The sequence below is a fragment of the Mixophyes fleayi genome, chromosome 1 (genome assembly GCF_038048845.1).
Source record: "Mixophyes fleayi isolate aMixFle1 chromosome 1, aMixFle1.hap1, whole genome shotgun sequence".
Classification (NCBI taxonomy): domain Eukaryota; kingdom Metazoa; phylum Chordata; class Amphibia; order Anura; family Limnodynastidae; genus Mixophyes; species Mixophyes fleayi.
The window spans coordinates 314557009-314571701 of NC_134402.1; the positions used below are offsets into that span (position 1 = coordinate 314557009).

The 14693-nt window shown below is 40.7% G+C and overlaps 1 protein-coding gene across 3 annotated transcripts in view; it reads left to right on the forward strand.

The window, feature by feature from the left end:
* LOC142158342 (leukotriene B4 receptor 1-like) overlaps positions 1-14392 on the forward strand; it is a 24134-nt gene extending 9742 nt beyond the window's left edge. For 2 of the 3 annotated variants that reach the window (XM_075212229.1, XM_075212237.1), the window contains exons 2-3: positions 1640-1683; positions 11861-14392. In XM_075212229.1, the coding sequence (XP_075068330.1) occupies positions 1672-1683; positions 11861-12883 (1035 nt within the window). In that variant the 5' untranslated portion in view covers positions 1640-1671 and the 3' untranslated portion in view covers positions 12884-14392. The remainder of the gene's footprint in view (positions 1-1639; positions 1684-11860) is intronic. The other variant, XM_075212246.1, reaches the window with a different exon arrangement.
* The last annotated feature ends 301 nt before the right edge of the window (positions 14393-14693 follow it).

Consider the following 14693-nt stretch of genomic DNA (forward strand, 5'->3'; position numbering starts at 1 on the left):
ACCCCCCAATATATCTAATGGTTTTTAACTTAATTAAAGGGAATGAAGGTTTTCAATAAACTGGTAGTCATAGAAAAATCTTGGACAATAGTATATGTCTCTTATTCCAAATTAAAAGCCTGGTGGAAATGAATTGGCTAAAAAGTGTTTGTTACAACTTGGTTTTGATGAATGCACTAAATTCACATGAAAACATCTTCTCATATTTTCCCTCACCCAAAGCATCGAGTTAAGAAGAAAAAAAAAAATCAAACTTAATGAAAAACTGTGTCCTACTAAACAGCAACGCCATCATATGACCTGCATCATGCATTCAAATACAACTTACAAAGGAACAAAACTGCTTAAATTTCATAAACCTTTTGTCTGTGTCTGTGAGCTCAACATCTCATTGATGCCGAGGAGAATACCACTGCCTCAATGCGGCATTTCCTCAGCCACATTTTCCTTCCACATCTGAAGCTGAGTAACCAGAGAACAGATCTGTGCCTCATAAAGTGACAAGGCAACACCCCAGCCCCCCCAGTAAATAAAATGTCCTCCTTCTGTCATTACCCTTGGAGCTGCTTTTCCCCCTGATTTCCTCCACCCCTGGTTCCCTCTAGCCCCTCCCCCCAAGTTCTTTCCAAACCCCCTCCCTCTAGCTCTCTTTACTCCCCAGTGTCTCTCCAGTCAAAGTGCAGACAGAACATAGGACTGAATAAACAAGTGAACTGTAGTAATACTGCAGAATTGAGGAACTCCTTTCACAATATCTGACTCTGTAATTGGGACATATAAATCTCCACAATACTGGCCTGAATTTTGAGTCCCAACTTAAATCCACACCAAACTGACACTTTGTAACAGTATAAAAGTAGCCCAAGTCCACAACGACAAATTTCAGACTATTCCTGTATAACCATGTATCATTCCTGATATAGTCAGTGCTTCTATTAGAGCACTCCACTATTTTAAATTCTGGGCATATGTAGATACCCATGGCCACCCACAGCTCTTTATCAGAGGTACCATACTCACAGCTTGTGAGCATCTACTTATATCTCTGTGAGATATCCAGCGCCGCCAAGAGGAACTTCAGGCCTCGGTACAACAACTTCATGGTGCCACTTCCGTAGCTGCCAAAGGGGGTGTGAGCACACCAATTGGGTGGCTCCTTTCACTACACTGGCAAGCCAGGGCCCCCCTGCTCCACCCCTTCCCTCTCGGCACACCTGGCGAAACCTCACTCATGCTTCCCTTTATTTCAAAGTGCCGCCTTTGCCTTGTGCTCTGTATGACCGCACTGCCCTCGTAATGGCCCTGTCATTTGCACTATGCTTTCTTATTCTCTTAGCTTTATAAGTTAATATTTACTAATGTGGTGTTTTTAATATGCAAAAAATGACATAAACATGTCATGATAGGAAATGTAGTGCATCAAGATTGACTAGTCTGTATCGAGGACAATGTGATTTGATGCACTAGTTCAGCATCAACACAGCCCTGGAAAATATTTTAAAATATTGGGAAATATGCAGATACATTTCGTGGAATGTATAATTATATATATATATTTTGATCCAGTACAGAACAAATTCACCCTTAAATGTCTCCGTTTTAAATAAACTGCTAACTACCTTTTACATTTACTCATCAGGATATAACCAACTGACAGAGGACTGTGGCACCATGTCTGAGGCAGTAAGTAATAGTACATGTGTGACTATGGAATTCTAATGAAAAGAAGAACATTGAAAATTCAATACATCATCATCATCATCACCATTTATTTATATAGCGCCACCAGCTCCGCAGCACTGTACGAGAATATTTGTCATTCACATCAGTCCCTTCCCCATTGGCACTTATAGCCTATTTCCCTAGCACACACACACACACACACACAGACTAGGGTTAATGTTGTTATCAGCCAATTAACCTACCAGTATGTTTTTGGAATGTTGGAGGAAACCAGAGCACCCGAGGAAACCTATGCAAACAAAGGGAGAAAATACAAACTCCACACAGATAAGGCCCTCATAAGGAATCAGTGCTAACCACTGAGCCACCATGCTGCCCATAATACATGTCTATATAAAATGCACTAGTGGTGCAACATGCAAAAATGTGCTGTAACCCAAAATATTATAGTTGTTCTTGTGAGAAGATTAGTGCAAATCCATCCAGAAAATTTTTCCGGAGAAGGAGCCGCCCTGATTGCAGATGGCTACTAATCGTCCAACAAATGCTATTTCCACATTAAACCATTATTTCACTTCCTGTAATGTATAAACCGGAGAATTTATTTTCAGATCGTCTTACTGACATTCAAAGCTGTAACTAATCACGGCCCCAGTTACTGTACTTGCCAGTCTACCTCATATTTTCTAATGTTGCTACCTCATATTACTGCTTTCTTAGATCTTCATGGACTAGTAAAGTAAAAGTCAATTGAGCCTGCCAAACCCTTTGTCTCTCTTTACTTTTACCATCATGCTGTTCTGAAAGGTGCAAAGGGAGTCCTAAAGTATAGAAAGTATAGACTGAAGCTTTGTTTCTACCATCTATAACAATGTATTAAAAATAAGAACATTTGCTTTCAGGCTAAACAGGGCGCACACCCCTAAATGTATTTTCAAATGGCTGCATTAATAAGCCTGCACTTAGCAAGGAGCCCGCTAATCAGCCCGACTTTTACTTTCTGAAAATTATGTTCTTCCTTAAATGCTGTAATCTTGACCTGCAATTCGTTAGCTTTCCTTTTTATACCTGGTACATTCACTGCAAAATAAGCGCATGGTGGCTCAGAAATAAAATTGCTCTGCAGGACCACAATTTTGCACTTTCATAAATTATCATCTTAGTCTTTCTGGCACGAACAACAATTTTAGTCCCAAGAACTGTTTTTAAATGTAATTTGCTATTCCCGTCATGTCATTTTACCCTCATTTTCGGCAAATGTGTTCAGAACGGTTTTGTAATGCATGTATTGCACACAGTTATAATCTGAGCATCAGGCTGTTACCTAATCTGAGAGCTACAAAACTTCCCCTGGCCTAAATCAATATTGGTCCCAACTCCTTTCCTTCATTCACCATCATTTCCAGGGAAATAGAGGGTTTCCAATGTTTGGCCTGGAGATGTCCCTGTTCTCAGTACTGTCCTTCTGCACAGAACAATGGATTTTATTCAGCACACAAAATTTTCCCTATCTATTTTCTATACTCTGGACTTAATCTAACTTAATATTTCTTAAACTAGAAAATTTAACATACATAAAGTGTGAACCTACCACAATACATTAGGGATTGTGGTGCAACGATGTGTTGGGCCCAGATGAAACTATCAAACAACAGAGAGTCCCTGGAACTGTCATATATATATATATATATATATATATATATATATATATAAAAATATATTTTTATATACACCTTTATATAGCTTATTTCTCCAATACCCATACCGATTAAATGTTACCACTATTCACGATTTCTTTTCAAGTACATAGATAAATGCATTTTGTCGCACTATACAAAGCTACATAAATTAATAGACACTCACTAATCCACTAATTATTTTACAGAAGACACCTTTATTTATTTATTGTAACCATTGGTTACAATAAATAAATATATGCCTAGAACTTATATTCTTATTTTTGTATTGTTGATGTGCACTATATACAGGATATTCTTCAGCTAGGTACACCCCTTATTTAGTGGCTTCTACCATTTATTAGTTTCCCTTGTTTGAGTTCCCTATTTGTCCCCTTTGTTTATAGCACTTTTTTAATTTTAGTAGTGTATTTTTACTAGATTTAAAAAGTGTGATGCTGGGTTAGATGAGGCCCTAGGCCCTCACGTTTCCAGTTCATATCTATTAATTTATATTATTCCTTTTTGATTCTACAGTCTCAGCCACCCTAGAAAACTATATAGACACTTTAAGGTTTTTTGGAACTGTTTTGAAATGTGACAGTTTACATGGAATATTAGGGCTGTTTGTCCATTATATTTATTTTTGACTAGTACATTATACAACATTTTCATCCAATAGCATTCACATCCTATATAATCACCATTTAAGTTTCTTTCCCATTTTCCTCGTTTGTCTAATTGCCTTCATCCTTCACCCCTATATTTCCAATATTTCATTGATATGCTTCTATTATAAGTATTAGTGATACATAGAAAATAAGCACTGCTACAGTTATGATGAAATGTACCACTTCCTTCATTGTACCATTGTTAACAGTTATAAATAACACTGCAGAAAAGCATCAGAAAACACAGCCGTAAATAGTATTTTGCAATTCACCCACAGTGTCCGCCCCACCCAAAACAAAATACTCAAACAAGGAACTTTTCTGTTCCAGGATTAGATTATTAGTGTAGGTACACATCTGAATAAGGTTACCTTGTCATGTTAGATGAACATTTACAACTTGATTAAAATGTGCACTAAGGACCTCGGGCCTGATTCATTAAGGATCTTAAATGAAGAGGATTCTTATTTCAGTCTCCTGGACAAAACCATGTTACATTGCAAGGGGTGCAAATGAGTGTTCTGTTTTGCACATAAGTTAAATACTGCCCGTTTTTTCATGTAGCACACAAATACTTGATAGCTTATTTGTACACTGAAATTTAAAGTTGATATGTGTGTGCTACATGAAAAAACAGTCAGTATTTAACTTATGTGCAAAACAGAATGCTAATTTGCACCCCTTGCAATATAACATGGTTTTGTCCAGGAGACTGAAATAAGAATCCTCTTCATTTAAGATCCTTAATGAATCAGGCCCCTCATTTGTATTCCAGATATTATATTACATGGTAATGGTGTACAATTATTATACATGTACTTCTTATTGTGTGTTAGTATTTTCTTATTTGTGTTTAAAATGCTTTCCTTTGATTTGGTTTGTTATTTGATGAAATCATATATGTTTGTCCTGCAGGCAGAATAGTTCAATGGAAAAATATTGCAAGGTATTCACTCATCACCCAGCTAAGTTATATAGTTATTACAAGAAGACAAAAATAAGAAATCATCGCTGTGAATTGTTGTTGAGTATGATGAAAATTCATTAGGGTACATTGAACATATTGATAAAAAATGATAATATAGAAATTATATATATAGGGCCTGATTCGTTAAGGAATGCAAAGTGAATGCAACTTGCGTTTTATAAAAACAGAAATAATGCAGGTATGCCGTATTGAACAATAACAGGATCTCAAGAAACGTTTCTAGCTGAAGATGTGTGTAAGTAAGCTCTGCCTATACGGCACTTGCCGTATGCAGACAGACACAACACGCTGCAGGATACTTACAGTGCATATGTATATAAAAAGTCCCACCAGAATGCACAGAAAAAAAGCAATTATTAAATACATTAGTACCTGTTAATAATATAATTATTAATGAAAAAGCATTAAAAAAAGTTCTTCCCATTTTTTTCAACATGAAGTGGATATATCAGGATGTTCTTAGTGCTTACTGTCCATAATATGCTTTTCACCAGTTGCTCTTAATTGCAAACACATGTTCTGGCATTCATATGTGTCTGTCATCACTATCAGTTGGCACTTACACCTGCCCTGTAGTGGGGGCAAACGATACAGCTGAAAATCAGAGATGCCGAGCTTGAATGTGACTGATGTGCTTACGCTCAACCTTGCCATGCCCTTACTGTAAATTGACTAGGCACATATGTGCATATACTTTCCCATACTCCTGGAATGTCTAGGAGAACAAGCAATTTTCTCGCATCCTGCCCACTTCCTTGTGAAGTAAGCAGGATGGGAGTCTCCTTGACACATTTTCCCTTGAATCACATCATTCGCCATGCCCCGCCCCCTACCATCCTCCCACATCACCTCCCATCCGGGATTTCCCAGAGAGTAAGACCGAAAAGATGGTATATATGCATATGCCCCTTCCCTCCCTTGTTCCACCCTTGAAATCATAGGCTGTTAGAAGGTTACTTTGCGTTCGTAGATGAATTGCATGCACTTGCATCAGTGCTGTATAGTCCATTTATGAGCATGCAATTTCATGTCAAATACAGCATATAACGGCATTTACGTTCTCTAATGAATCAGGCCCATAGTATGTAAAGCACTGTTTTGTGCTAAGAGCTTTAGGGACTGATGGGGATAATGGCTTAATTTTATCTATTGTACCGCCCAGGCATGGTACAGTGCTCCACCGAGCCAGATAGCAAAATTCAGGTAAAGGCCCAGCAATGTGATTCTCTCCCTTGCCAGAAGGGCGCATTCTCAAAACAAGCCTCTGCTTTGCTTTTTTCAGCACAGAGCAGAGGATTCATTGGGGACGGAGGCCTCAGAAGTGTGGTCTACCTGACATTCCTGGGCCCCCTTACCCGGTGGTAATCACCGAAGACACTTACAAATAAAAAGCGAATGTAAGAAAAAACTATTTCAATATAAATAGACTTACCTGAAAACCGATGCTGCACATCTCCAATGGCCCCAGCATGCTGACCGCAACTGATTCCGAATAAGAGGTGGCCAGCACTACACTTTGACGTCATCGCGACTTGTAATATTGTTCATTTAAAGTGGCAATGTCGGGTTTAGTGTTTAAACACTTAACCTGCGGGGTCCCGACATTGCCGCTTTAAGTGAACATTATTACAACTCGCAATGACGTTAAAGTGTAGTGCCGGCCACCTCGTTAACAAAAGAATATTGTTTGTTTAGCAGTGTACAGAGCATTTCGCTAGGAGTGGTAGATAGCTGTATATGCGCTGAAATCATTAGCGGTACAAGATTTACGCCAGTGACGTTCATCTTTACGAGAAAGTTTTTGTAGATTTTGTGTTAATTTAGTGTGCCACTGTTGACAAAGATGTCTGCATGGAGTATGAAGAGTCACTGGAGCTACTTGAGTTGCTTGGGTATGGTGAAAATGAGAATCTGCCATCTCAGGGGAGGAGAATGTAGAAATTGGGGCGAGATTAACCAGATCGTTTTCCCTTTGTGTATTTTTCATCACAATAAAGCACTGCTTTTTTTCTCCTTACTTCTCTAGTACTCCTACTGCTCTTATTACAATTACTTTTCACCCTTATTAAGTACTGTGCACTGACATGCAGAAAAAGGGGAAATGAATATAATATGCACACAGAACATATATTATATATCCTTCTGTGTGTAAAGAGAGACAACCTTAATGCACACAGTGTAAGCCATAATACAACCGCTACAGACTCCATCAATATGAAAACATTAGGTAATTATTATACAGTTGGTTGTATGCATGGCCGGCCTTTCAGGATATTCTCCTCGAAAAGCACCACCCGCGGGAGTTTTTCAGGTGTTCCCCTGGAGCGGGGGTGAGGCTGATTCTTCTTCTCCTCTGTCAGACTGGGAGCATGCCACTTGGCTGTGACAGAATCATCATCATCATCATCATCATTTATTTATATAGCGCCACTGATTCCACAGTGCTGTATCGAGACCTCATTCACATCAGTCCTTGCCCCATTGGAGCTTACAGTCTAAATTCCCTAACATACACACAAACAGACAGAGAGAGAGCAAGAGAGAGAGAGACTAGGGTCAATGTTGATAGCAGCCAATTAACCTACTAGTATGTTTTTGAAGTGTGGGAGGAAACCGGAGCACCACACTGCCAGGCTATCACTGCATGAAGGAGCAGCTACCTGCAACTTCACAGGTAAGAAGCTGCTGTTTCTCCTCAGCAGTGGCCAGTGCTAAGTGTGGAGACGCTGCTGTCACCCTTGCAGTGTTTTAAGTGTCGTCTTAACTCAGCGTCCTAGGTAACTGTCTAATGGACCTGGATGTATGAACTTTGCCTGACACAGAGATGTGTTAAACACATGCCATTACAGTTTTTGAATTTTGAAGGAAGAGAGGTGGGTTTTCTGACTATCTGGTGTAATGCAACTAAAAGACAAGGGGCCTGAGTCATTAAGGAGAGCAAAGCATGAAAAAGGAGTAACTTTGCACTTGGGCAAAACCATGTTGCATTGGAGGGTGAGGTAAATTTAAAATGCGGGGACAGATTTATAGTTGGGGTAGAGCATGTCCTAGACCACGTTAAATTTCAGTGTGCTGCATGAAAAAACAACCAGTATTTAACTTACATGCAAAAATAACAAACTGATTTGCACCCCTTGAATTGTAACATGGTTTGTCCAGGAGCAAACTTATACCCCATTCACACTGCACCAAAAACCCGGGTTTTTGCAGAGGCACGCTGAAAAACCCGGGTCTTGGTGCAGTATGAATAGTCCAACCACAAAATCCCGGGTCTAAAATCCCGGGACTTAGACCCGGGATTTTGCGAGGGGTAATTCCCGTGTTGGACCCCGCTCGCCTGCAGTAGGAATGGTGCAACCCGTGTAATTCCCGGGTCTCACCATTCATACTGTAAAAAAAAATAATTGTGAAGTAAAAAAAAAAGATTTTAATTAATAAAAAATACATAAGAAATGTTTACTTAACTTATTTTCAGCCAGCGGTGTCTCCGGTGCGTTGCCGGCTGTCAGGGGGACCTCTGGGTACTAAAATGATGTCATTTCTAATGGACTAGAAATTACGTTATTTTAGTACCCAGAGGTCCCCCTGACAGCCGGCAACGCACCGGAGACACCGCTGGCTGAAAATAAGTTAAGTAAACATTTCTTATGTATTTTTTTTTAATTAAAATCTTTTTTAACACTTTTTTTTTTCTAACACCCGGGTCGGGCAGGTGCAGTATGAACCCGCCCGACCCGGGAATCTTGTTATCTATACTGCCCTGTGCCCCGGCAATATCCCGGGTTAACAACCCGGGATATTGCCGGGGCGGCAGTATGAAAGTGGTATTAATCTTTTTTTTGCTTTGCTCTTCTTAATGACTCGGGCCCAAAATGTTTATGTTGTCTATACATCTTGTAAATTGAAAAAAGGAATAGTAGCACAATATTATTTCCCCTTTTGGCCTTCTATTTGTTAGACCAGCGGTTCCCAAACTGTGCGCCACGGCTCCCAGGGGTGCCGCGGCGCTGTCACTGGGGTGCCGCGAGCCAGACATAAAAAAAAAAACAAAGAACACATAAACTAAACTTACCAATCAGTCGGGCGCCGGGACCCAGCAGCCTCCTCTCTCCCGCAGCTGTCATTGAATATGGACGTCAGTAACAAGCTGCTGCGGGAGAGAGGAGGCTGCTGGGTCCCGGCGCCCGACAGATTGGTAAGTTGATGTGTTCTTTGTTTTTTTTTTTATGTCTGGCGTGGGGCAGAGGAGTGAGAGGGATCGTGACAGCGGGCAGAGGATGGGGACAGCGGTGCAGAGGAGTGAGAGGGAGTGTGACAGCGGGCAGACAGAGGGGCACAGGAGAGTGACGGAGGGGCACAGGAGAGTGATGGAGGGGCACAGGAGAGTGACAGAGGGGCACAGAGAGTGACAGAGGGGCAGACAGCGGGGCACAGGAGAGTGACAGCGGGGCAGACAGAGGGGCACAGGAGAGTGACAGAGGGGCACAGGAGAGTGACAGAGGGGCACAGGAGAGTGACAGAAGGGCAGACAGCGGGGCACAGGAGAGTGACAGCGGGGCACAGGAGAGTGACAGCGGGGCACAGGAGAGTGACAGCAGTGCAGACAGCGGGGCACAGGAGAGTGACAGCGGGGCACAGGAGAGTGACAGAGGGGCAGACAGCAGGGCACAGGAGTGACAGCGGGGCACAGGAGAGTGACAGCGGGACACAGGAGAGTGACAGCGTGAGAGGGGCAGTGGAGGGGGGACATCATGAGAGGGGCAGTGGAGGGGGACACAGCATGAGAGGGGCAGTGGAGGGGGACACAGCATGAGAGGGGCAGTGGAGGGGGACACAGCGTGAGAGGGGCAGTGGAGGGGGACACAGCGTGAGAGGGGCAGTGGAGGGGGACACAGCGTGAGAGGGGCAGTGGAGGGGGACACAGTGAGAGAGGGCAGTAGAGGGAGACACAGCGTGAGAGAGGGCAAAGGAGGGGGACACAGCGTGAGAGGGGCAGTGGAGGGGGACACAGCGTGAGAGGGGCAGTGGAGGGGGACACAGGGCTGAGATGGGGACAGCGTGAGAGAGGGTAGAGGAGGGGGGACATCGTGAGAGAGGGTAGAGGAGGGGGGACATCGTGAGAGAGGGCAGAGGAGGGGGACATCATGAGAGAGGGCAGAGGAGGTGGGACAGGGTGACAGGGGGCAGTGTGTCTGGATGCAGAGGGGGCAGTGTGTCTGGATGCAGAGGGGGCATTTTTGCATACAACTAAATAAGTATTTCTGTCCTGACCTAAATACTTATTATAATTTTTTGACCCAACTACTTCTAAAACAGGACTGCTCAGTAATTATTTTTGAGGGGTGCCTTGAAAAAATTTGGAGACTCTAAGGGTGCCGCGAACTACAAAAGTTTGGGAACCACTGTGTTAGACAATTTATAAATAACCATCCAATTCAATGATATAGAATATTTAATATCATCACCATTTATTTATATAGTGCCACTGATTCCGCAGCACTGTACAGAGAACTCATTCACATCAGTCCCTGCCCCATTGGAGCTTACAGTCTACATTCCCTAACATACACACACAGACAGACAGAAAGAGAGAGACTAGGGTCAATTTTGATATCAGCCAATTAACCTACTAGTATGTTTTTGGGGTCTGGGAGAAAACCAGAGCACTGGGAGAAAACCCACGCAAACAAAGGGAGAACATACAAACTCCACACAGATAAGGCCATGGTCGGGAATTGAACTCATGTCCCCAGCGCTGTGAGGGAGAAGTGCTAACCACTTAGCCAATATGCTGCCCCACCTTTATACCCTGAAACAGTCATTTATAAACTTCCAATAAGGATGGGAATTGCGATTGGGAAAACGGTGCCCTCACTGAATTCCAGGGTTAGCTGTCATTTATATAGTACATTCTACAAAATGACAGCTACAATCTGATTGGTTGCTATAGGCAACATCTCCACTTTTTCAAACCCGCAGTTTAGTAAATATACCCCTTTCTCTCAGGATATTATTCACCAGTTTTAGGATCAAGAACTGTTTTGTTTGGTTACTGGCTGCACAATCACTGCATGTTTCTATTGGAGTACACAGTGCATTTACATTAGAAAGGAAAATCTTGTGACTTAATGTCATGAAATCATTATGACATTTCATTAGTGGCAGAAAGGCTTATTAGTTCCTATTAGATCCAGTTGATATTGGATCTCTACATTCTGGTAAGTTAAGACTCATAAAAGTTTTTGTTGCTTAAAAAAAAATCCATCCTACCCTATTTCTGACTATTATAGCCATATCAAAGCTTCTATAAAAGTACACATATTTATTATTCCTATACTCTGGAAAACTAGCATACTAAAGCTTGGCGTAAGTTCATAGGGTTGCTCTATTTGCATGAAATTAATATTTTGAGAAACTTTGAAAAATATGTTTTTCTAAAATAGTTGCCAATGTTTCCTTCTGTATGTAACTTAAAATAAAAATACAACAAAAGAAATGTATATATCTGTACTGAAAAAAATACAATTTGCTTTCAAAAATTAAACAGTGAAAACAGTATCCCTGTGAACAAACATATTGCAAATACGTCAGTACATTAGTGGTGAATGGTTTCCAAATAAGTGTTATAAGCAAGCCATCTTGCATGGTGCAAAATAAGTTTAGCTCTGCCATGCAATGCTAGGGTTGACTTGACTTAAACTAGTATGCACATGCTTATTGTCCAATATATCTGCTCTCCATTACATAGCAAGGTCAGGTCAAAAAATAATCAATGCATGTCTTCATGTAATATCATTATTGATTTAATTATTGATATTTGTTTTTGTATTTCCTATTCACAGTACACAGTTCTTGGAGAGATGACCACTCTCAATTCATCGTTTACAAATTCCACTAAGAATCCAGGGACTTCTTCTGGATTGTCCCAAAGTCTCGGCATCGCTATCCTCTCAATCGCCTTCATCATTGGATTCCCAGGCAATGCATTTGTTATCTGGACGGTGTTGGCACAAATGAAGAAACGCACAGTCACCTGCCTTCTCATTTCACATTTGGCCATGGCAGACATCGTTGTAATCCTCACAGCACCAGTATTCCTCCATCTCCTGGCCACTGGCAGCTGGGCATTTGGAAATATCATTTGTAAGATGTGTCATTACATTAGCTGCTTGAGTATGTACGCCAGCATCTTCCTCATCACTTTTATGAGCATTGACCGATTTCTAGCCGTCACAAGACCTTTAACTTCTCTATCCATGAGAACAAAACCAGTTGTTAGGAGCATAATTTTGGCAATATGGGTGTTAGCATCATTGTTAGCCATTCCTATGCTAATTTACCGGGCAGTAAAAACCACTAACAATTACCAGCAATGTATACCCTTTCACAGCAGTCCTGGACATATAATATTTCAATATGTATTTGAAACCATGACAGGGTTTGTTATCCCATTCACGATCATTCTGTCCAGCTATATCTGCATTGGAATAAGATTACGCAGTGCAATGTTTCAGAGCAAACATAAGACAAGTCAGCTGGTCATCATGATCATAGTTATCTTTGCCCTCTTCTGGCTCCCATACCATGTAGTAAATATAATACAGGTGTCTGGAGAACTGTCTTCATCAGGCAATCTAAGAAAATTAGCTCAGTTAACCAGACCTAATGCCACAGCCCTTGCGTTTCTTAGTAGCAGCATTAACCCTATTTTGTATGTATTTGCTGGTGGCAACTTAATTAGGACTACTGGGATGGGATTCATGGCCAAACTTTTTGAAGGGGTTGGTTCTGATTCTAAGAGTCTCACAGTCTTCCGACAGAAGAGTCAAGATAAGTTTGTGGAGCTGGGGACTATAAATAAGTAAAACGTCTGTTTTTTAAAATTTTAGGGGGACACAGGGGGCACTTTCTGATACAATAACTATATTGAAACAGTTGATGCAATGTTTAAGGTAGCCACATACTGTTTAGTACAGCTCATTAGATTGGACAAAAGGAATACAAATAAATATAAATTAGTAAAGATTGGATAACCCTATGTATCTGTAGTCCTGCTGTGTCTAAAGCAGGCTATGATAATTGTTCTAGACTATATTTAACATCTATGTCTAATACCGAATCCAATTTTGTAAGCGGGAATAGAAGAATTTGCCAAAATCAACATATCTATAGCTACTTTGAGAATTTTAGATGTAAATTATAGGATCATTACAGAAGGCTTTTAGTGTTTTCTATAATTGTTTTCAGGTCAGTGTGTTCCCACTACACATGGGTATGTTTTTTCATTTGTTGAATAGAACTTCCTTCAGGTAAATTAATAGAATCCTGGGGGTACATTTATGAACGATCAGTTTCTGCAAGTCATTGCAGGGGAAAATTAAAGCGGCGATGGCTTTTAAAGGCAATCGCCGCTTTAAATTTACCCTGGAAAGTCGCCGATTTCCGGCAACTTGCAGAAACCGATTCTTCATACATTTACCCCCTGATGTCTGTCAAAATCATTTGCAATTATGCTGTGTTTTTGAAGTGTTTAAAGGACTCCATTAATTAAATTTAAATGAGTCCACTTCCAATGTGTTTACTGGGAATATAAAAGTAATTACTAACAGAAGCATGTGTGTGTTTACAATGCCTTCTCTGCTATTCTTGTGCTCAGAATACAGAGCTCGCTGCCTTAGGTCAAATAATTATTTTTAAATTAGACAATTTTCATGCAAGGCTATCTGCCCAATCAGAATTACAAGTTAATTTTGGTCGATGCTTAAAAAAAAAAAAAAGGATGTAGAGATCTGACACATGAATGTTTTTATTTTATTTTTATTTTGTTTGGGAGGGGTCTGTGTGTTTGTTTTTTCATTTGGATTACGATGGATAAAGAAAGAAGAAAGGAACATTATATTTTCCATTTGGACTATGATGGACCACGAATGAATAAATAAAATAAAATAAAGTGGTGAATGAGGGTTTGGGGAGACTTTTTATAAAGTATATTTAAAGTAGTTTGTGTGTTTTGCATTGGTTTTACTCTGTTATTCTGGGATCCCTGGGGTGGCAAAGTTGCTAATATTGAAAATAAACCCAGTTCCCACCAAACAGGGGAGTTGGGAAGTGCACAATAACTTTTAAATGCAGGACTACTAGCCTCTATGGGAGGCATAAAAACTGTGTGTCCCTCATGTAGGCATCAGTCTTGTTCTGACCAGCCTGCAGCTGGTTTTGACTATAGATGGGGAACCACACATTAGTGGTCTCCCTGTTACAGTAGATACCAGTCTAGGCTGTTTAGCACTGGAGCTGGCTGCAAATGTTATGAAATGGGCAAGCTGCCTATTTTTTTAATTTATTTTAATAAAATGCTGTGTGTTTGGAATCCATTTTTTTCCATTATTTAAATAAGTACTATACTTTAAACAGTGCCGGTCCTGTGACTGACACTGAGATCTGTGGGGTGGGTGGGGGTTGGTATTTTTATTATTGAGTGACCAGCTTTAATGGTAAAACTTCGGTCACAATTATCCAATGGTGTCACGAAAGCCCAGCCTGCCTCAGATACAGCAATCTGAAACAGCTGGTTGGGACTGGAGTCACTTACCAATGAATGTACCTTTTCTGCCACCATGAAGGATTTACTATGGAGTCCTTGCATTCACCAAAACCACTTATTAATGTTTCACA